Here is a 25261-nt window from a genome sequence, read left to right as displayed (position 1 = left end):
ACAGTATCAATGAGTACAAAATCTGAACACGGCACAAGGGTAAAACATGCTATGATGTGTCTGTATAAGAGTAGAATAAGTACAATATGTTTTTGATTAACATCTCATAGTTAAAAATGAACTGCATTTGCGCAAGAACAATTATTAGCTATAAAAAATAATCATGCAATAAATAAAGATGTATGAAAAGAGTCTTTTTTGAATGTTAAAAAAAAGTTTTAAATAAATGTTCTTTCTATGACTTAGCTTTTGTCGATACCTTAAAAGCAGCTTTCTTCCCGTCATACTGACCTCTGAATATCTGTCACAGCACCCAAGAAGCCCTACTTTGGGTAGAAATGTAAAACCTCTTTAAAAGACGTTAGAATTTTTACTATCATGCTTTTTCGACATTTTTTAAATAAAATATAATGTATTATTTTATATCTACAAAATTTCTTGTGCTTACACATTATATAAGCTAACTTTGGACAAAAAAAAAAAAGAAAAAAAAAAACAATAAAGGATATCAACACTGATATAGATCAAAGTGATTCCAAAGTAATCACAGGGGCTTGAATAAAAAAGACTAGACTGTATTTTTATGAGTCCTATAATAAAGCATTTCTTTAGGTAATTTACTTAGTGTTGCACATGGCATTAAACTATTTTTTCTTGCTGTTTGAAAATTGAATGACGAATGAAATTTTACATATGTAAATATTACTGCAATGATTGCCGTTTTTGTAATCACCTTAGTCATGTGACAAGCAGCAGAATTACTCAGATGAATTAGAATTTTTGCATAGTTTACATGAGATTATGGCAAGGGAGGATAGACAGGAGTGAACAGGAGAGATGGGAGTGAATGGGAACATATGGTGAAGCCGACTGTCACTTCTGTCTCGCTCTACATCCCCTTTGATCTACTTGAAAAAAATGGGCCATTCAAAGAATGCGCACACTTCAGAGCTTCTATTGCTACCATGGCAGGGTCAGATTGAGTTTTGCCCAGACAAGTACCATGTTGTCAAGTATTCATCAAATTACTCTAATGGTAAGTAATAAGCCATATATTATTGACCTTAATCTGCCTAAACTCACATTGTAATCAAACTACATGAATGCATCATACCTCTGGGCTATTTTTAAATAATGTTATTGCTCTAGTTTCTGCACCTCTGCATAGGAGAATAAAACTGAACAGTCAGAAAGGAAATGGGGTACTGTGTGAAGGCTGTTATTTTCATCTGCACCCACACGCACTCACACTGCAGTACAAAAATTCAAGCTCCCCCATAAAGTCTTCACAGATTAGCTGTAATTCCATCATAACACTGCAACACCTTTTGTAAAATCCTGCATGTATAGGTATTTATTGTAGCCGGTCTTTCATTTACTGTGTAAAGCTAAACAATATCCTGCTTGTTTACTTAAAGAGCATGTCAGCATGCTAGCTCGCATCATCAACTGCTGACAAAAATGCGTATCTGCCTCCAGTTTCCTGCTAGCACTGTGACGCATACTGTGTAAATCTGCAACCAAAACCTAAAACATTAAACAGATGTAATGAACTTTAAAAAATGTACAGGAAAAAAGTTTTTAAACAAAATGTTTTTCTTGCCTATCTATTTTTGAATTGCTGCATGAACAATACTAAGGTTTAAAAGCAATATATTCTAATTAAACAAGGAAGGTCAGAGTAGAATTTCTTACCTGCTAATAATAAGAAGGAAGACGACAAAGCCCAGGGGGCTGCATGAACACATGGTTGCTGGAGTCTAAAATGTCTGTCTGAAAGAGAGAGTGAAAGAATGAAATTTGAGCAACAGTATATGACTGTGATGTTTTGGGCATAACTGTGGTTGGACTACATACTGTAAAATAATACAATACATTCATTAGCAAATCTGATGTAACCCCAGCAATTTAGATGAAAAAGCACCAAACCCTTTAACAGATTTAAAAGTATGGTGTTACATTACTGCCAAAACATTATGACATTCCTTCTGCTCTGACATTGCTTTCCCTGTCATATAAAAATGTATGTTTAAATCCTTTTTTAGGTCACAACCTGCCAACAATATTCTACAAATGCATAGTTTTCACTTTATAATAATTCACAGAGTAATATTATATATGACAACATTGCAAGATTAGGACTTGAGAATCGCTATACATTTCCATAAACTCACTGATAATATCCCAGTTACTCAACATGAGGTCCCACATATAATCAAGATCATACCATATGTCTTAACATAGGCTTGACGTCACAAGTTATGTTGCCAATGTTAGTAATAGTGATGTGCTTGATTAAAACAGGATCCACTTAGTTGTGAATAGCATCACATTCTTTCAGGTTAATTGCCATATTTGTATTTTTCATAAATACATTCCATAATAATAAATAAATAAATAAATAAATAAATAAATAATTCCATAAATGTTCCTTTATTTCGTGGTACAGGCTGTGTAGCACAGTTGATTATTTTGTTCATGATGAGACTGTAGATTTCCATAATCAGTCATGTTTTCATTAGACATTTGTTGTAAGTGCCATAAGTTAGAACAAAAAGGAAGGTAAACAAAATTTAACTATTCAACAAGCTTTCAGGAAGTATCAGCAAATATACATTTTGAGACCGGCTTGATCTAAATACTAGCATAACATATCTAAAATATCACTAAGAAACCATAACAACCTGTGGGACCCCTTGCAGTCACCCCCATGCACGCACATACACACAAATAAAATAATCAGCTTCTTATTTTACTTATCCCTATTTTTACTTATTCCACTCACAGTTTATGTAATTGTTTACTTTTTAAATAAACGGTCAATAGAATGAACTTAAACTCCACATTAAAAAATTCTACTATTCTGTAAACCTTCATTTACTAGTTTTACAGAAGTACTCTGTAGCACAGAAGTGTGAAAATATTTAGATTAACTTTTTAAGCACTACCTTTGATGTTCAACTGCATTCTCTTATAAAATGTTTTTTTTAATATAAATCTATAAATAAATAAAGTACAATAAAACTATATAAATAATGTATTGGTATTAGATATGCCAATACATGTTTTTTTTCTACATAGTTGCAAAATATTTAGTTAGTAGGCCTGAATGAATTGCTCCAGTCTGTTTTTCAAACCCTTCACAGCAATGAAATCCACTGCTGATAATGACCACCCACAAGCAAGTTTTCACTCCAGCTCTTCAAGTGTCTTGCTTAGATTCAATCTAAGCACAGAATTTGATACTGTTGTGCATGTACAAAGCCAGTGAAACACAATTAGCATGTAACCTGCGTCTAAACCTCCAGAGCTTGTTGTGCATGACAATCCCAGGAGATCATGAGTTTCTGAAATACGCAGACAATCCTGTCTGGCACCAACAACTATGCCACAGTCTTTGAGATCACATTTTTGTTGGCCATATAGTTTGTGTTGGATTGAAATTACTAACTGTGGTGTTGTACAAATGGAAAAAATATATAAAAATTGTGTCTGTGCAAATGAATGGTCCAAACTGTTTTGGTGATTTTTACATTATTAAGTTAAAGTTATTAACCTATCACTCAGAAACATCTAATAAATAACTCATTTAATTTACTGTATTTTTGAGGTGACTTTGCAGATTTTCTGCTCACTCTTCTATTACCAGCATGCAACACACCCATGCTCCCACCTCTGTAAGGTAGTCACAGAGACAAAATGCGATCTGTGTAAAAAAAATAAAAAAAAAGAGCCGACATTGTGAAACAGGGTTTGACATTTTGAGACGTGTCGCCTGAAGATTAAAAAAAGTAAACACTAGGCAGCTAGCCACACAGGAACAGAAAAAATAATGCAACAATCAGAAATGACAGCGAATTGGGGAGGCAACAAGGTTCAGAAGCTCCTTACCCCAAGCACATCAACACTCAGTTGAACAGCACATCACTGAACTCCAACCAAAGCTTGCCATTTTGGAGATGATCTGTGGGTGACTTGACTTGTCCAAGTCGCTCAGATTCTTTTACTTATTCCAATATTTCCTGTTTCTAACTTATCAACTTCCAGAAGTGAGTGTCTTATGCATTCCACCCGCTTTATTCTTTTACCTGTATCATCTCATACCACAAAACCCATGTAAAATTGGGATATGCACTTTTGTGTAGTCAAAAGTAAATGTATTCATAGTTTATACCTTCTAAAATCACAAACATTATACACAATGGGACAACACCATCTACTACAGCTGATACCCCATGTATTTAAATAAAATTTCTATTTCTATTTTCTATTTTCAGTTTCTATTTCTGTTTAATTTTTTTATTTTTATCATATTATATTTATCATATTTCTTCTATTGATATTTATTACTTATTATAAGCTTTAATTCTCTTTTTAAGGTCACTGGCGGTCGTGTAAGCATTTCACTACATTTCATACTGTGTATGACTGTGTATGTGACAAATAAAATTTGAATTTAAATTTGAATTTGAAAATATTTATTCTTCTATTGTTCTATTACCAGCCGTTCCTATTTGTGTATACACACCCTGGCACATTCCATTTAGCAGCACTCCATTTCCTAGATACCTCAGAGCAGAGAAAAAACTTCTTGTTTACCAAACCTTTCCACACACACCCCCACACACACTCACCTCATAGCTTACTTCAGAGCTTTTAATTTAATTTGTATTTATTTATTTATTTATTTATTTATTATTTTTAGACTGCTAGTTCTTGGTGCCTGGTATCATTGTTCACCATGTAGTGTGCAGAGACAGCAGGGAGCTAATCATAAAAAAGCAGAGACATTAATAAATGGCAGCACAAAATGTTCTAGCAAGACACATCAGATTTATACAAATCAACCTCAGGAAAAGTAGGTAGTGAATGTCTGACTTTAGAGTTATTTGTCATTTCAGGCAACAAATTCAATTTGTCAAATTCAATTTAATTAAAGTTTAGAAAATTAAAAATTAAGAATACATATAGATTTTGAGGCTAAACATTTAAAGCATACAAATCCAAAATTCATGACAAAAATATAAGCCTGAGTTGTGGTATGTCTTTTTTTAATAGGTACATGGAAGTTTTACGCTGATTTCACACTTGTGTCACCTGAAACAAGTGCTATTTCCCAGGCCTAAAATCTAATATGGTTGAAACATATTAATACAATTCCATAGCATGTCTAAGACATTGGTAATGCAGCACAGTCTCTCTCAGACTGCCTTTAGGTTGGGCACAACCGGAATTACAATTTAGGGTAACAGTTGAGAGAAAAGTCTCTGAGGAAATAGAGGCTTTGTGATGGCACTACTACCCCAAGACAATACATGAGTTCAGGTTGGTTACCAAGAAGCACCACTGATTCTCTATACCTTTTCAGCCACATAGAGCCACAGATACACTGTACTAACCTGCTTGCTCTTTCTGTCTGTCACGTTTAATTGGCGAAACTAACAAATGTGCTATTTTTCCAAATGTCCTCACATAAAAATGCACCTTTGTTTGACTTTGTCAAGCTTTCCTCCCTGTATATTATTATATTTCTGGGCTTACTTTATAAGCCTGACAGAAATGATGTGAAAGACAGAAGCTGAGAATCTAGGTCAGCATGAATGCCTGAATTTAAAAAAAATCTAACTACCTCTGCAGTTTATTTGCAGCCTATGATATTCCTTATAATATACTCACTTATGCCCTGAAGAAAGTATTAAATTATTAATGCTCCTGAAACCACATCTGAGATATAAAAAGAAAAATACAGCGTAACTAGCTGTTGAGAAGATTCTTTACATTTAAAAATCTAAAGAGTTTTTCAAACTAAATGTTTATGTACCGCCAAAAACAATCACCACCTAGATTAAACTAAGCAAATAGTTAAGAGCCATACATTGGATAATATTTAGGTGATTAATATGATTCAGCTGCACTGTAAAATCTCCAAGTAGATTAATGTCAAATTAAATAATATTCTATTGTTGCTCCAAATTTTACCATTGAATTTGTGAAGACAACATGTAACATTGTTTTCTTGAAAACCTTGTAGACACGTACTAAACAAACTAATAAATTCAGGTATGGATAAAAACCAAAACTAAGTACGAAAGAAATGTTTTGTAGAGTATGCATTACTTTAAAACAATTTCTTTAAAGAAAAAAAAAAGCTATAGAGTATATTTAAAAATATACAATGTTACTCCTACTCTGGCTGAACTGAATTGGATGAGTGCCACGCAGGCCATCTCAGACTATGCCAGGTGGATCTGCACCCCTGCCTTGGGCAACCCTGTAGGTCCACTGTGACTTCAGATAGTTTGTCTGAGTATACACTGCATTGACAGAGAGGTACAGTTTGCACCTCTCTAAATGAAAGTACTGTGTGTTTGTGGAACTCTGGGACTTTTTTTTACTTTCCGGCCACCTTAATTTGCCCTGTCCTAGCCAACCCCAACGCAGCTTTTTCAATGGGTGCATCATGATTTATTACATATATATAATGTTTTGTTGTTTGAAAAGATTATATGATTTTTGAAAACGCCTTCAGAATTTGGCTGAATGTTGTCAAATTTATTGTTTATTGTGACGTCAAGTTTTTTGGGGTAACAGTTAACTTCAATTAGCTAGTCATATCTTAATCACCTACTCATTGTGTATACCGCTTTATCCTGTATTCGGGGTCGCAGGGGGCCTGGAGCCTATCCCAGGGGCCTTAAGGCACGAGGCGGGGTACACCCTGGACAGGGTGCCAATCCATTGCAGGGCACAAACACACATACACACATTCAATTCATACACTACAGGCAATTTGGGAATGCCAATTGGCCTAATCTGCAGGTTTTTGGACTGTGGGAGGAAACCAGAGTCCAGTCACTTCTGTGACTGGAATATAATGTAAGGCAATACAAGACACAAGCTGAGCTTTATTTACAGGGGCTAGCTAACTAAACTTTCATAACCGTATCTATCTTTTTCCCCACTTTTTTTTTTACCTGACTTTGGCCTAACAATGCCCCTTGTCCACCCCAACACACACATTCACATGAGCAGTTACCTAACGATCATTCAAAAAAAACTTAGTTCATAACAGCTACAGGTTAGTTGCGTTTTAATACAGTTCTTGGTTAGGTAAGTTATAGGTATTCTTATAAAAATTTTCATTTTAGTTTGGCTTCAAAGTTGCACTAATGTTCATATCATAATGTTATATCGGTTAACTTATTTTTAAAAAAACTGTACTGAGTAGATACCTGGTTTATTTAATGCAAATGTTAATACAGACAGTGGCTAACGCTAACATAACATTCAGTGGTTTAACATTAGCATAAGCAGTTTAGTAACATTATTCTGTTAAGAACACTGAAAATGACTGCTGGTGTTTTGGGGCTAATGTTTGGATTAACAGAATTCCAATATTGTCTATGACAGAGTATGAATTATTATGGCGCAATTTGGTTATGCTCACAGTTTACACTGTACTTATAGATCAGTTAAGAAATGGTAACTCCAACACTTTATACATATATTGATGTGCTACCAAATGACCTGCATTCCCAGGAAACGCACATTCACACATATTTCTTTGCATATCTCTGCTCCTCATGCTTTAATGTAAAAATGCACCTGCTATTTCTGTTTGTGTGTAGTATTCTCTAGTATATTACACATGCAGCATAAAATTAATGAATTAAGATTTATTAACTGGTGATCTATTGAATGTAAATCTAATCACATGAAGCTATTGTGACATGATAATTTGTGAATGCATCAGTTAAACATTACTTAAAATAAGATCCTTATATCCTCCTTATGATATATTTTATTGATATCTTTTATTTGATCATAAATAGGCATTTTTTAAAATTATTTATCTTTAACTTCTCTTATTCTTTGTCTTATATTTCTTTTATTAACGTTCTGCTGTGGAGGATTTGGTCAGAGGGGTGACAGCCTTTTGGAGCTACTGCGGTAGCATGAACAAGCTGTTGAAGTTGCTGAGGTGTTGTAGGGTACTGTAGTCCTTGAGGGCCTGGGTGACTGCAACAGCTTTAGAAGTGATGTTTGGTCAAGTCTCTGCTCTACGGTGGTTGAAAAGTTTAAAACAAAATAACAAAACCAAAAGCAATAACAACACAGAAAACAAAATAACAAAACCGAAAACAATATATCAAATCAGAAAACACAACAACATATCCAGATACAAAATACCATATGAGAAAACACAATGACAATTCACTCAAACCGGAAAAGGTAGGTATAGTTTGCGAATTAAATTCTTATCGCTGATTGGATGAGACATATGTCACTCAAGACATACAAGCAGTACTATCAAGTGAAGTCAGAATAATTTTTAAAGCACATTTAACACAACTTAGTTGACCAAAGTAATATATAATCTGAAAATACTGAAATGCACCCTTAAATAAAAATACATCTAAATGTCGGTGGGGCTGCAGTACTTCCTGTGTATTTTGAGTGACAGATGTCTTGTCCAATTAGGGGTGAGAATCAACATGCCTACAGTATGTGTTGTTTGCAAATGAAATTCTTATTGCTGCAGATGTCTCGTCCAATCAGCATTAAGAATGTCATTCGCAAACCTCACCTACCTTTTTGGCTTGTTAATTCTTATCACAGATTGGACGAGACATCTTTTAACAAAATAAAGTACGTATATATGAAGTACTGCAGCCACACGGACATTTAGACGTATTTTAATTATTTTAATTTAAGGATTTATTATAGCAAGGATTCGTTTAGCTATAAATGCTAAATTAACTAAAATAATTAACTAAAACATAATTTTAGCTATTATATATATATATATATATATATATATATTTTTTTTTTTTTTTTTCATGGTCACTGGGTCACAGTGTCACTATACTCAATGCAGCTTTTGACACCATTGATCATGGTATTCTATTTCACAGATGTAAGGAAATGTAGTAGGAATTAAGAAAACAGCCCTCTCGTGGCTCAGATCCTATTTGATTGATCGCTATCAGTTTGTAGATTTAAATGGTGACTATTCTGCATGTTCTCAAGTGCAGTTTGGTGTTTCACAGGGTTTAGTTTTAGGCCCACTGCTTTTTTCTCTTTACATGCTTCCTCTGGGCAACATCATTCGTAAGCATGGTATTAATACAAAACCAGATGAAATACCCAAGTTGTCTAGATTAACAGAGTGTGTCCAGGACATAAAAGATTGGATGACCAATAACTTTCTTTTACTAAATTCAGATAAGACAGAGATATTGCTCATCGGCCCGAAAACCAGCACACAACAGCTTTCACAATTCAGCCTGCGTTTAGAAGGATGAACTGTTACTACTAGCTCAACAGTAAAAGACCTGGGCGTGATATTAGACAGTAACTTGTCTTTTGAAAATCATATTTCCAACATTACAAAAACAGCCTTTTTCCATCTTAGAAATATTGCCAAACTTAGGAGTATCCTATCCGTATCTGATGCAGAAAAGCTAGTTCATGCATTCATGACCTCCAGACTGGACTATTGTAATGCATTACTAGGTGGTTGTCCTGCATCCTCAATAAACAAGCTACAGTTAGTCCAAAATGCAGCCGCCAGGGTTCTCACTAGATCCAGAAAATATGATCATATAACACCTATATTATCATCCCTGCACTGGCTACCTGTTCAATTTAGAATTAATTACAAAATAGTACTACTTACATACAAGGCTTTAAATGGTTTAGCTCCCACATACCTAACCAGTCTTTTGATACGCTATAATCCACCACGTCCCTTAAGATCACAAAACTCCGGACTTTTGGTAATTCCCAGAATTTTAAAATCTACAAAAGGGGGCAGGGCATTTTCATATTTGGCTCCAAAGCTTTGGAATAGCCTTCCAGACACTGTTCGGGGCGCAGACACGGTTTCCCAATTTAAAAGTAGGCTCAAGACGCATCTCTTTAATCTGGCATACGCGTAACTCATCCCATAACCTCATACTCCAGTACACCTATCCTGAATGGCAACTACGCTAATTCTCTCCATCTTTTCTGTATTTTTCTACCCATCCTGAGACATCTGGAGATTGTGCCAGCTTCAGTAGACAAAGGCCAACCCTGCGAGGTTTCTAAGGCATCTTGAGAAGGACCTGCTCCAGCTAGATTCTGCTTTATGATGGCTGGAGCTACACATCCTGCTCCTGTGCTTTCAGTAATCCTGACCCCATCTGCCCTCTGCACCTACTGCTGAACTGAATCTACACAACTTCTGATATATTGAACTTTCACCTGCACAACACACTTGATGTTATTTCTATCTGTTATCACCCAGATGAGGATGGGTTCCCTGTTGAGTCTGGTTCCTCTCAAGGTTTCTTCCTATTGCCATCTCAGGGAGTTTTTCCTTGCCACTGTCGCCGTCACCCTTGGCTTGCTCATCAGAGACATTTCATTTATCATTCATTCATTTCATTATTATCTAGACACATTTTTCTCACACATACACACTTCCAAATATTTACTTTTCTAAAAAAAAAAAAAAAAATCTTTAATTTTTTTTTTTTTGTGAAGCTGCTTTGGGACAATGACCATTGTTAAAAGCGCTATATAAATAAAATTGAATTGAATTGAATATTAGTTTTTTATTGTTATGCTGATGACACACAGTTATACGTCTCAGCAAAACCTGGAGAGAAAAACCAGTTTACTAAAGTTGAGCAATGTGTGCAGGACATAAGAGATTGGATGTTAGTTAACTTACTTCTGCTTAATCCTGATAAGACTAAAGTCCTAGTCATAGGAACACAAGCACAAGCTTTTGATCACTCTGTAACTTTAAATGGCCTTTCTGTTCCATCAGTGTAACAGCTATACCACCTCAGTCGGGGGAAAAAGATCTGGGTCACCGGATTACTGAGCCGTCCCTTTGTCTCCCCCTAGTGTGTCTACGTGTGTAATTGTTCCCCAGGGTCTGTATTAGCACTAAGTCAAGTTCATCTGTGTTTACCTCTGTGTGTCTCTATATAAACCAGCCGAGCCCGTAGCCCTATGTCTGTTCACTGTTGTATACCTGCGTGTTTTGTTCTATGTTTGTATGCTTATGACTCTGTTCCCTTCCCCCCAGATGTACACGGCGTCTGCAGGACAGTGACAAGGGCAAGCGAAAGAGCAACGGAGCTCTAAGTGGACATCTTGCCGAGCTGTGGTTCACCTGCCTGCAGACCCATACCGGGGGAGTCCCCGACCTAAGAAGGGTAACGCCTAGATGGGCGTGTCTTTGTTTTCTTTTTGGTTATTGAGTTCTTGTGTTTCAAGTTTGCTGAATAAATCCCCTGTATTTAACCCTGCATCTGCATCTGCCGTCTCTGGAAACATGACAAATATGACAGATGAACAGACCTTTTTAGATGCAGCAGGAACACCACTGCCTGGGGAAGAAGCCCGCACACTGGACTACATAAAAAGCTGACAGGGACAAATTGATGGGTTGGCACGGGCAGTGAATGACATGGCACTCATGGTAGATCAGAACGCCTTACATTTAAGTGGACCCACACCCCCTCTCCACGGCCGCGCTCCGCACACTCCCTGCCACGCGCCGCTCCCCCCAAAACACCCCCCCCCCTCCCGGAAAGAAATGCGGGGAATCCGGAGGGCTGCAAGCAATTCCTCCTGGCCTGCGAGCTGTATCTGGCCGACTATCCGGAGCTAGCAGAACGGAAGAAAAGCAGCTTCATCACACAGCAGCTCACAGGTCCCGCGATGGGTGTGGAGTGCCGGCGGGATCATCACGGCGGACTATGACCAGTTTCTACACGCAGTTTTCGATCACACAGACCACGGGAAATCGGGGGAACAACAACTGCTGAGGCTGAAGCAGGGCAACCAAACCGTCGCGGATTATGCTGTGAAATTCCGCATTTTAGCCGCGGAGAGTGGCTGGTGCGACAAAAGCTTGTTGGCCAGGTTCCGAGGCGGGCTACAGCCAGAACTGCACCTAGAACTAACCTGTTGCGATACCGGCCTGGCACTGGACGAGTGCATCAGCCTGGCTATCAAGTTGGATCAGCACCTCCGCGGCCAACGAAGGCACCTTAATCCGCGGGGGCCCATGGCAAGATCAGATCACAGCCGCCACGACAGCCTCGGCAAACCCCCCAACGAGCCGCGCGAAGGGAGCCATCGGGAACTGATGGACATCAACACGTCCCGCCTCTCGGCCCAGGAGAGGCAAAGAAGAATGACATCAGGGTTATGTCTGTACTGTTGTTGTGTTATGTCTGGGGGGGAGCGCACAGTCAGCAACTGTCTCTTGTTACTGTCCCTTGTTACATGTCCCTTGTTACATGTAATCACACACACCTCTTCACACTCATCACTCCTTCTGCCTGCCTGCCTGCCTCTTTGTCCTATAATAATCTCACTATGTCTGTGTTTCCCCTAATAGATTCCGGGTAGGCTGGGAACTTTATCTCATTGGGCACAATCGCTTGGGCACAATCACGCATCACTTCCTGGGCACCACAATGCGCTAAATTCTGTACACCATCAACATTGAAGGTCCAAACAACCACCATCGAGAGTCCAAGCGCCCTAACCTCAGTCACTGTATCATCAGAGTATCAGACATTTCAAGATGTGTTTAGTGTTAGGGCCGCAGCATGACCTCCACCCCCACCGTTCGTGGGACTACGCGATTGAGCTCCTGCCAGGGAAAACACTGCCCTGCTCGCGCATTTATCCATTGTCCTTGGTGGAAACCCGTGCCATGGAGGAATACGTGAGTGAGGCTCTTCAGCAGGGGCTCATCAGTGGGTCCACGTCACCACCTTCGGCAGGATTTTTTTTCATCAAAAAGAAAGAAGGGGGGGGGAGTCTTAGGCCCTGTATTGATTATCGCGGCCTAAACGCAATAACAGTAAAATACAAGCACCCACTGCCCCTCGTACCGGCCGCAATCGACCAACTCCAAGGCGCCTCTATATTCACTAAACTCGACCTACGCAGCGCGTACAATCTTTTTCGTGTTCGTAAGGGCGATGAATGGAAGACTGCGTTTAGCATGACATCCGGACATTTTCAATATAACGTAATAGCATATAGACTGGTAAACGCCCCGGCTCCCGTAATAAGAAAGCGGCTGCGTTGTCCCGCTATTATCTGACGCCGGATCTAAATCCGGATCCGAAAACCATTCTGCCTGCGACACTTGTGGTGGCTCCGATAATGTGGGACCTCGATTCGGAGATAGCCCAAATGACACGGTCACAACCCGCGCACAACCAATGATGCTGTTTCAGTATGTGCTTGGGCATCAGCCACCACTCTGTGCCTGGGATGCCACTTCCACCAATATCCCTATGGTGGATGAGTGGTTTAAACGAGCGGAAAAAGTATGGAAGGACGCACACACCAAGATCTCCCAAGCAGTTCGTAGGTTTAAGAAATATGCCGATAGACGACAGAGGGAAAGTCCACCGCTCCAGGTAGTGGATCGGGTATGGCTCTCGACACGGGCCCTTCACCTTCACCTCCCGAATCGAAAACTCACCCCCAAATACATTGGTCCCTTACCCATTCTCATGCAAATAAACCCTGTCACATTTAAATTACAGCTCCCACGCCATATGAAAATTCACCCTGTCTTTCACATTTCTCTCCTCAGACCAGTGATTGGAGGACCCCTAGACGGAGGTGTCGCAGAACATTCGATCCCCGGGGCTGTGGAAATAGCGGGCGCCCCCGCGTTCAGAGTGAGAGAATTACTAGACTCCCGGAGGAAAGGGGGCTCCCTCCAATACTTAGTGGATTGGGAGAGGTACGGCTTGGAGGAACGAAGCTGGGTCCCGGCCCGAGACATTATAAGTAAGGAACTCATAACAGATTTCCATCAAGCTCGGCCGGATCGCCCGGCACTGCGACCACCGGGTCGACCCGCCCACCGGCAATTCCCCTGTGTGTCTCTATATAAACCAACAAAGCCCGTAGCCCTTTGTCTGTTCACTGTTGTGCACCTGCGTGTTTTGTTCTATGTTTGTATGCTTATGACTCTGTTCCCTTCCCCCCCAGGAGTAAACGACGTCTGCAGGACAGTGACAAGGGCAAGCGAGAGAGCAACGGAGCTCTAAGTGGACATCTTGCCGAGCTGTGGTTCGCCTGCCTGCAGACCCATACTGGGGGAGTCCCCGACCCAAGAAGGGTAACGCCGAAAGTGGCATGTCTTTGTTTTCTTTTTGGTTATTGAGTTCTTGTGTTTCGAGTTTGCTGAATAAATCCCCTGTATTTCACCCTGCATCTGCACCCTGTGAAATTTCACATCGATTTTAAAATACTACTATTGACGTATAAAGCATTAAATGGTTTCGCGCCACAGTATCTGAGTGAACTGTAGTGTCTAGTGTCTTACGATCCACCACGCCTACTTAGATCAAAGGATGCAGGCTGCTTGTCAGTACCACGTACTATTAAAACTACAGCAGGAGGCAGATCTTTACAAAGCCCCAAAGTTATGGAATAGTCTTCCAATTAATGTTCGGGACTGGGACACAGTCTCAGTTTATAGGACCAGGCTAAAAACCTACTTATTTAGCCATGCATTTTTAAACGGAGATTTGCCTTAAGTAAAGGAGCAGATATAGTGGATTCATGGACATAGAGTATTATGGTGAACTGGTATGTTTAGATGCTGTCTTCTCCACTCTCATTGATCACTCACGAAACTGTGCACCCGATTGAGCCGGCATGGGCAGACCAAATATCCAGACCCGGTGGATCGCGCAGCGCGGTCCAACTTGAGCAGTGCTGCTCGAATCACAAACCTGCGCGATGCTGATAGATGCACACGTACAAACCAAGCATGGCAAGGTGGAAACAATATTACACACTCCTGATATTTTAAATTGTTTTTAAATAAAAAAACAGTGGGTCGCACAGTTTTGTGATTCGAGTGGCACTGCTCAAGTTGGTCTGCACTGTGCGATCCATCGGCTGCGCGAATAAACCAGATCATATCTGCGCTATCCAGATAGTCGCGCTGTGCTGTCCACAGGGCCGCGCAGATATTTGGTTCAATCGGGTGCCACAGTTTCGTCCCACTTTTGATGTGTTTGGCTTCACATACACTTCGACAATGGAAGAAGACGGTGCAGCAGCAGTGAGTTTGCTTACATGTGACATAAAAGGTGCATCGTCTGTGGTGTGGAATTGGTTTGGGTATAAGAAAAGTGATACTAATGAGATGAACGTGATTTGCAAGGTACGCAAGTGCACTGTTTTAACAAGTGGTGGAAACACGTCAAACCTTTTCTATCATCTGAAATCCAAGCATCCAAACAAATATGGCCAAAGTAACCTCAGCAATTTACAGTTTAAATAAAATTACATTATGTAAAACAGTTTCTTTGTGTTTGATACAAATTGCTACATTGTGATATATATCGTTATCGAGGTAGAAAATTGCTTCTACCATGATAGAAGATTTTGCTTATATCGCCCACCCCTAACTGTGACCATACTGTACCTACTGTAACTGCCATCTCTCCTTCTCTTCTGCGCTCTCCTTTCCGCTCTCGTCTCCTCTCTCTCTTTTTCCCTCTACCTGTCTTTCTGTCAAGCTATACATGTCGCTCCTGAGCTGCCAGTGATCCAACCCCCTCTGCCCTGCTGTCTGACTCGCCCTGGTGTCCTGCTTCTGGTTGGATATCTCGTCGCATGGATGCCCGCATGGTCTGCCTGGGATGCGTGTAGTGTTTAGGGACAGTTCCACTTTCCCACGGTCCTGTCCTCAGCTAATGCTGACAGTTGTTCTCTAAGGTCAGTCGCTCGATAGTTCAGGACTGGAGTTTTCCACAGTCTACCTGAGCCTCCAGGAATGAACTCGACTACATTTTAAACACATCTCTTGTTATACTGAACTTCCAGTCTTACACGGTATGATGCAGATCACTCCCTGCTACCTGTTTCACCCAAATGAGGATGGGTTCCCTGTTGAGTCTGGTTCCTCTCAAGGTGTCTACCTATTACCATCTCAGGGAGTTTTTTCTTGCGACTGTCGCCATCGCCCTCGGGGCCAGTCAGGGACTCTCATCAGGGACAGTCTTTCTCATCAGGGACAGTCTTATCATTTTGATTCATACACATTCACACTTCAGACAAACCTAAATACTTTTGACATTTAGGCAATTGTTATTTAGGCGACAATGACAATTGTTAAAAGCGCTATACAACTAATTTAGTAAAATTTAATTGAATTGGACTTAACTTTGAACTTAAATGAACATGTTGTGTTAACTAAACAGCAATGTGAAATATTTTGTTTGGCCTGCAATTTTCTCTAAAAGTTAAGTAAACTTAAAAATTCTGTGTTGCTAAACTTTTTTATGTTGATGTGGCCTTTTTATTTTTACAGTGTAAGTAGATTGTTAAAACTACTAAAATTGGGTTAAGAAATAAAAAATGCATTATTAAAACCTGGAAGGATAGTGCTAAACTATCATCTTTGTGAAAGAAATGTGGTTGGAAAAACATCTTGAATGATTGTGATGGAAGACTACTTAAACACTTAACACTTTGTAAAATGGCTTGTGGCTTTGTTTAATAGTAAAAGTAAGAGCATAATGTGAATCTCAAGGGAAACAGATCAAGGGAAACCGCCATGTAGCCTTAAAACAAACTTATAAGTGACACTAATCGGAAAAAAAAGGGCATGTGGTGGGATGAGTCCAGATTTACCCCTGATACCTAGTGCCTAATGTACTGTACAAGACTGTAGGTTGCTTCTGTTCGTCAGGTGTAGGTTAAGCAATGTTATGTGCCCAAAAAATGAGGTCAGCTGATAACCTGGATATACTGAATGACTAGGTTTTTCCATTGGTTAAGGAGTCCCAACCTTAACCATTTGCATTTAGGCATTTGGCAGACACTTTTATCTACAGAGTGGGCCATTTATATGAATCGTTGGTGATATTAACTTCCTGTTTGTGGCACATTAGTATATGTGAGGGGGGAAGCTTTTCAAGATAGGTGGTGACCATGGTGGCCAATTTGAAGTCTGCTGCAATGACCCGGTTACTGCGTTCACCAGACATCAACACACAATTTCTATCCGCTCCTCACGTGTTATTAGTATGTAAACTGCTAATAAATGCTTTATAAGTGGTCAGAAACTTGTAAATAACTCATGAAAGAATAAAGTTATGTTAAAACCAAGCACACCATTGGTTTTCTTGTGAAATTCCCAATAAGTCTGATGTGTCACATGACCCTCTTCCTATTGAAAAATCAGAAGTTGGATCCAAAATGCCAACTTCAAAATGGCCACCATTGTCTCCACCCATCTTGAAAAGTTTTCCCCCTCACATATACTTATGTGCCACAAACAGGTAGTTAATATCACCAACCATTCCCATTTTATTAAGGTGGATCCATATAAATGGCCCACCCTGTAGAGTGACTTACAATATATGTTTGCTTCAACCTCATTTAGTACAGTATATTTGGGATGTGCTTGAGAAGGCTTTACACAGTGGTCCAGCTCTTACAGCATCAATACAAGATTTTGGGAAAAATTTGTGACTCTATGATGAAAATAAATGCTATGACAGTGCATAAGCTAATCAAAATTATGCCATGACCATAGCAAATGGAGGTCCAATGAAATATTAGTGTACAACTTTTTTTTTTGGCGAGTTTCCTGTGATGTAACATCACACAAACTCAAAGTAGTACATTTAGTTTTAGGGCATAAGCTGATTTATTTATGGGCCCGGTGTTAAATATAATAAAATAAGTCTCAGACAAACAATGTTTGTTAGCTTTATTCTGCTCGTGCAACCCTAAAGCAAGGCAGACAAAAGCCAAGGTCTGACTCACACCACATGACACGGGTATTATTTCAGGAGCATCCACAATATCTCTACCAACACCAAACTGGGGAAGTATTCTGTGAAGCTTGAGGATATCCATGCTTATGTTTTTAAAGTTTAGAAGTACAGCTAGAGTTAACTACTATTTCAATTGACAACTGGATGTGAAAATATTTTCAAATTTCAGAGCCTGAAACGTACGCAAATCTACCCTGATTTAAAATTTAGCTCAGAAGTTAGTTTAAAACCGAGCTACTCATACTGATAAACCAGCTTTGTGACAGCGTGACTAAATTATCTCTACATTGTTGATATGTTATTTGTTAAACAATAATAATTACTGTAGATAGGTCAATTTTCTAAAGAAAAAGTGTCTGGTGCTTGCCAATGGCAAAACTTGGGCCTGTGGGCCTTTTATAATGACAGCGCTAAGGTGCTTCAACCTGGCCGCTAGGGCATGGCTTAATACTGTAGCTTCACATTGATGCTGAAAGACTGTTTGGTTGCTTGAGTAAAATGAAGGATCCAAATACAGTAGATGTTCCTATATGAAGTTACCATAGCAGGGAATGCAACTTTGAGCACTCCTGTTTCAATGGGGAGTACAGTAACTTCACTATAATATGTCAATAGGGCAATTTTTTGGCACCCCTTGCATCCCAGGTATGTTCTGAAAAAGCTTGCAAGCCTCTTTAAATCTGGTCTGCGCTAGAATCCGCCAACGTTTGTCATAAAGTTAAGTCTATGGATTTCTTTTGGCTGTAAATTGTCCCCCACTTAAAAAAGTCATAGCACCCCATTCCAGAATAAGCTTTGACACCTCTTTCATGGGTATACAACAAACGGTACGGAACTGGGTACGCTCCAAAGTTTATATGGTAAAAGAATTTTTTAAATAATAATAATAAAATAATAAGCCTGCAAGATCATAACAAGTGATGCTTTGCAAGCAAGACTAATAATAATAATAATAATAATAATAATTAAGTATTAATAATAATAATAATAATAATAAGGCAGCTATGAAAACTCACATGTAATCTATCAATGTAGCTAAGTTAGAAGGATGTTGTACAAGGTGGTAAAAATGCTTTTGATTAGCTGGGCTCTAATTTTGGCAACTGGGTTTTTAGTAAATGAAAGAGAAATATTTCATTCAGTTTTGTGCCCTGTGTAAGAAAAACAAGATAAACAGAGATTACAATTAAACGTTAAATTACTGTAAGCATGGTGCTTTGATGATACTTTCTCATCCTGGTTGCTGAGTGTCAATGTTTTGGCTGCACCTGTTGTCTCCTTTCCTCGTCTGTTAAAAACTCAGAAAAAGTCCCTCGAGGAAAGGAAATCCTTTAAATACCCCAAGCCATGTTTGCGCAAACGCACGCAGTCGCACGTGAAGATTTGCATCGTTACATAAAATGTTATATAAGACGTGAGCCCTGTAATCGATCACAATATTAGTAACGTTTATTGACTCCTGGCTGTGCTTAAGATCAATAGTTTACTAAACTTGAGGGAGTATTGCAGAAACAAGACTCATTTCATTAAGAAAAATGACTATCAACAGTCTTGAAGGGGTTAAAGACCAATCAGATCTCTGATAAGCGTAAAACTAATACACCGAGTGAAAGCACAAAGTGAAATGCAGTGCATAAGCTTCCTACTGTACTTACATTTTAAAGTCGTTCACGCGCGTGCATGTCCAAACTGAAGAACCGGAGCCGTGGCGCAGAACGGAGCGCTCATCTATGCAGCCTCAGTGCGTCATTCGCTTCACTCATCTATATTTTTAAAGGAAAATATATGTATGTATATATATATTTCCTTTAAAACAGCATTTCATTTGATTTCCTTTTAAAATACAGTAAACAGCTTGAAGTCTTATATAAAAGCTAAACAATCAGGTTGGTAGAAAATACAGCTCGCGTTTCGTTTGAAGTTAAAATCCGCGTGCGCTGAGCTCGCGCTCAGATACTCCACCGCATACTAACCTGCTACAGAGTGTGTGAAACACAACTGTATATTCCAGTACTAAAGTCAGAACAGACATAATAATCTATCTACAGTAACACATACAGACGATCGTACAATATCTACTGAAGAGTATAGCAAGACAACATTGTACCAATGGCACTCTAATGCATACTAATGTAGGGTGCCATACAGCAGTCTAAAAATAGTAGAGGTGGGCTAGGGCTACATCCCAAACTACTGCATAGGCTACTTTGTCAGAGTACTGCAGTTATAATGTTCGATTCCAGTCATTTTAGGAAGATAAAACAACAAAATATTTCTTACTGAATCATCTTCTTAACATTCCAGAAAATATTATGCCATGGCATGAGTCATGATGATTGGTGATGGTGATTATCACAAGACAAAATCTAGTGTTCACTATGACTAGGCTGATCTATAGATTCTCATGGGCTAACTACAGTATGTATGTCTTTTGATCAATCCCAATAAGATAGTAATGTTTTCAGGCAACACAGTGCCAGCTGCCACCCTATACCACCTGTGTGGACCAACTCCTAAATACAAGAACCAATCTAAATAACTAACTGGCTACTGAAAAGGTGATACAAAATTTAAAGAAGACAGTTCTTTTAGTTGGATGATAATCAGTCAAAACAAATCATTCAAGTGAAAACAATCTTTATATTAAACTCTAATTAAATTTTTGTAATTAGGCAATTAACACTTAGCTGTCTGCAATATGACTTATACAAACTTATTGTTGACTTATTGTTTCATGATAGTAAAACTCTAGCTTGTACATGACAAATTATATACTGCTTATTCATTAATACACCTTTATTCACACCAAGATCATTCTATTAAGTTGGCTTTTGAATATATACAGAATATATTTACACACACACATATATACTAACTTATTCTCTATACCGCTGATCCTGTACAGGGTCGTGGGAGGGTGGCACAGTGGCTTAGTGGTTAGCACTGTCACCTTGTACTTCCGAGGGTGAGGGTCCGATTGAGAGTCATGCTTCAGGTCTGTGTGCATGGAATTTGCATATTCTCCATGCACTTAGTGGGTTTCCTCTGGGTATTCTGAACTTGTATGTTAGTGTGTGTATGTGTGTGTGTGCCCTGCAATTGACTGGCACCCTGTCCAGGGTATACTCCACAACATGCCCAAAGTTTTCTGGAGGAGACTAAGGGCATTACGCCGGGTACTTCATGGACAGGGTGCCAATCCTTCACAGAGCACAAGCACACACACTCGCACAATCGTTTATAAACTACTGGCAATTTCCATGCCATTGTACTATAGGAGGAAACCAAACTACCTGGAGGAAACTCAACAAACATGGGGAGAACAGGATCCACACAAACAGACCAGAAGGCTGGATGCCAACCCCTGACCCTGGGATGCAAGGCAACTGTGTGACCTGTCTGCACTGAGACTTAAAGAATAAATAAATAAATAAATAAATAAATACAGTCAGGAATGGGGGATAAAAAATGTATACATTTCCTTTATGTTTGCTTAAAAACTCAAACTTTTTTGTTTTCTTTACTCTCTGTTTCTTAGCGTACCTAAGAATAGACTAGATTGACTATTTCATGATGTGTTTACGTATAAGGTGGATTTCTTTGAGAATAGCAAATGACAGAGAGAAAGATGACACTTTCAGTATTTTTATGAAAAATATGCTTCATGCAATATGTACATATCACAACCAGAATTTTGTCTGAAAAGGAAAATATTTCTGCACAGCCACAGTGCCATCTAGAGACATGCAGCATTTTCCCAAAAGGTCCTATAATTTAAATTCTATTATAGAAAATATTATGGATTTAACGTATATTATTATTATTATTATTATTATTATTATTATTATTAATATTATTATTATTATTATTATTATTATTATAAATTTTATTAAGGAAGAGACTTAAGTGTTTTTCTCTATCAATACAAAAATGTTCCATGTGTAACATTAATTTATGGAGCTAGAAAAAAAAAAAAGCCTTAATGAAAATTATTGTGATATTGTTATAAAATTATTGTTTTAAATCATACCAAACTATAATGGTCTATAAACTGTGTATGATTGCAATCATCAGCATAATTGCTATTTACTGTACTGTTATAATGAATGGGTCGTCTAAATTAGCAGGCTGCAATATCAAGTATGAAGATATATTACTGGTTATGGACAAATCTCAAACAGTTGGTGTGTTCCCCCTTGCTAAAGGGTTTTCATCACAATATTTACGTGATAATAAATTATTAAACAAGTTTGAGGGTTGTCATTTACTTTTTTTCTCTCTATGCTGTATACTGTGTATCTTTTACAGGCCTGGAAGCTATCCCAGGGGACAAGGTGGGGTACACACTGGACACAATCCGTCGCAGAGTACAAGCACACACACTCACACATTCATTCACATACTATGGGCAATTTGGCCAAATAGCATAATCTGCATGACTTTGAACTATAAGAAGAAACCGGGGTACCCCCACCAAGCACAAGAAGAAACCCACCAAGCACAGGAAGGACATTTAACCTCCACACAAACAGACCTAGAGACAAAAGCTTAAGGGCTACCGATTCAATGTGAAAAGTAGATGTACCATGGGAAAAAAACAATCACGAAGCTATATTTGTATTTTATCAAAGAAAGAAAGAAAGAAAGAAAGAAAGAAAGAAAGAAAGAAAGAAAAAGAAAATTCAGACAACAAATTCTTAATTTCTTTCTTCCTAATATCCAGGTAGGGCAGCATCAATCAACTCCCACAGCACTCTCCCACATAGCAATCATATCAGCCAGGCAAGGCCAGTCTCTCACAGTGTAGGCACACACAATGCTTTTAAAGCAGTCTGTCATAAGCTCTGCACTCAAATAACGCCCACTCACAGTATCCACTACTGGAAGAAGGTAGTATTTGTGCTGCAGGCTGTGTAAAGTGGCCTGTGGTGAAAAAAAAAAAAACATTAGTTGTGCCCCTGCTACTCCCTGATGCTCTTTTGATAGAGGACATCAACACAGCAGAAGCTGGCATTCTGAAAGTGAAGGCCACTGCTGTGTGGTGAGAAAGCAAGAGGACACCATATGGTCTCGCTTCCAGCCACATGGACATTTTCAGAGATGAACAGCTTAGGACCTTATGTAAGGAAGATTCAGAGTAGGCGCACCAAGATGTTTGGTTTATAAATTGGGGAGATATTCATAGGAGCCTGATAGTAAAGCTACAAAATACTGTCACAAGGGCCCCTGGTTCCCAGTTCAGCATTAGTCAGCCACTGTTCCCACTGTTTGCAAGGAAGACAGTCTGTCATAGTACAGTAAGTCTTCTACAGGACTCTATATGGTGTGTCTCTGTAGGAGAGACAGACATCCAAACCCTATGTACCACATTTCTGTATTCCTAGCTTTTTATATGATGACTCAAACACTTTGTGGGCAAATATCCATGACAAACATTTTAATGAGATGTGATATAAAAAAAGATTAAAAAGATTTCTCTCCTACTTTTCTTTCAGAGATGAAAATGAGAACTAAGACAGTTATGTGTGAAAAACATTACTCTTAAAGCAGCACTTATACACAGTATAAGAGAGAGGAAATGATACATGACAACTATTACCAGTAATCATGCATGCCTGAAATGTTAATACACATTCACCAGATCTTAGACAAAGATGGCTCTATATTTTTATATTGTGTATATACACACCAATCTGCCATGAGGTTTTTGGTTCCCTTTTTGCCACCATGGCAGTTCTGGCCCCTCGGGCTGTGGACCTCTGGGGGTGTGCTAGCACCAGGATATTGGCAGGGGATCGTTTGTTTGTTCGTATGTTGTGGGCTGGAGCCTATGTGGATCAGGCATCACATGAATGGTGGTCAGATTGGGACCTGTGGAGTTTGGAGACTTCCATGGTGGGCTTGGGATCAATGCAATCTAAAAAAAATCCCATAAACATAAAAAGTTATACATAGGCCTTTTTTGTTAATTTCAATGAGTATTGCTTACAGCTCATGAAAATCTAAATATTACAAATGTTCATTTTAAGTTCGAGTAAATTACTAATCAGACAGTATGAATGGAATATGGAGAATGTTGCAGATGGAACTGCCAGGAAAGAGAAAAAGAGGAAGGCCCAAGGTTTATGGATGTGGTGAGGGAGGACATGCAGGTTGGTGTGATAAGGGGAGATGTGTTCGACAGAATTAGATGGAGACAAATGGCCCACTGTGGCAACCCCTAATGAAAGCAGCTGAAAAAGAAGAAGACTATTCTGACTGTATGAATGCCATGTATCTCTCTGTCTTGTTCAATACAATATACTGTACTGTGGTTGTCCAGAAGGTGATTATTTACTAGACACACCCGCGCTCAGATAAACATTCACTTTAATAAAATGGAACTGGGCCGATAAACAGACACGCACACACACTGATCTATAACTATTTAGCAAATTTCAACACCAACCTAAAATTTTTTTTTGCACAATATTTATATTATAAGCTGCTATTTGGACAAGGTGTCTTTTTCATCGCTGCTGCTAATTACAAGGAATGTTTACTGTTTTTTATCTATTATGTCATTAACTTGCACTACCTCAACCCACTTTCACAGTATATCTCAATATATTGCATTGTGTCATGGTGTCATGCTGCTGCTCTTATTTGCACATTTGCACATGCACTTTATGTTGTCTTGTGTTGTCTTTTGTATAGTAAAGTTTGTCTTAGATCGTCAGCTAATTAGGTATCCTAGTTAGACAGTTAGTTTCTGTTAATTTATGTTGCATGTATGTAGCACCTTGGTTCACGAGGAATGTTGTTTTGTTTTTGGGCTAAAGAAAAACAAGCTGGACCTTTGCTCAGTGGTCCAAGGTCCACTTTTCAGATAAAAGTAAATTTTTTTATTTTATTTAGAAATCAAAGTCCCGAGCCTGGAGGACGATGTTCCATGTGTAACATTAATTTATCAAAATCAAAATTCTTGTGATATTGTTATGAAATTATTGTTTTAAATCATACCAAACTATCTTTACAATCTATAAACTGTGTATGATTGCATAATTGCTATTTACTGTACTGTTATAATGAATGGGCCGTGTAAATTAGCAGGCTGCAATATCAAGTATGAAGATATATTACTGGTTATGGACAAATCTCAAACAGTGAGTGTGTGCTCCCTTGCAAAAGGGTTTTCATTACAAAATTTACGTGATAATAAATTATTAAACAAGTTTGAGGGTTGTCATTTACTTTTATTTTTTCTCCATTCTGTATACTGTGTATCTTTTACAGGCCTGGAAGCTATCCCAGGGGACAAGGTGGGGTACACACTGGACACAATTCATCGCAGAGTACAAGCACACATACTCACACATTTATTCACATACTATGGGCAATTTGGCCAATTAGCATAATCTGCATGACTTTGAACTATAAAA

At 38.7% G+C, this 25261-nt stretch overlaps 1 protein-coding gene across 2 annotated transcripts in view; it reads right to left on the bottom strand.

Annotated features, from left to right (window-relative positions):
• The window catches only part of gabrz (gamma-aminobutyric acid type A receptor subunit zeta), a 37344-nt gene extending 17406 nt beyond the window's left edge, over nt 1–19938 (bottom strand). Inside the window, exons 1-3 of one of the 2 annotated variants that reach the window (XM_053512057.1) lie at nt 19814–19938; nt 19496–19603; nt 1696–1773 (exon numbers count right to left, since the gene is read on the bottom strand). In XM_053512057.1, coding sequence (XP_053368032.1) covers nt 1696–1748 — 53 coding nt within the window. In that variant the 5' untranslated portion in view covers nt 1749–1773; nt 19496–19603; nt 19814–19938. The remainder of the gene's footprint in view (nt 1–1695; nt 1774–19495; nt 19604–19813) is intronic. The other variant, XM_053512058.1, reaches the window with a different exon arrangement.
• Between the last annotated feature and the right edge of the window lie 5323 nt (nt 19939–25261).

This window comes from Clarias gariepinus, chromosome 14 (assembly GCF_024256425.1).
Source record: "Clarias gariepinus isolate MV-2021 ecotype Netherlands chromosome 14, CGAR_prim_01v2, whole genome shotgun sequence".
In the NCBI taxonomy this organism is placed as follows: Eukaryota; Metazoa; Chordata; class Actinopteri; order Siluriformes; family Clariidae; genus Clarias; species Clarias gariepinus.
This window is presented reverse-complemented; position numbering and strand designations above follow the sequence as displayed.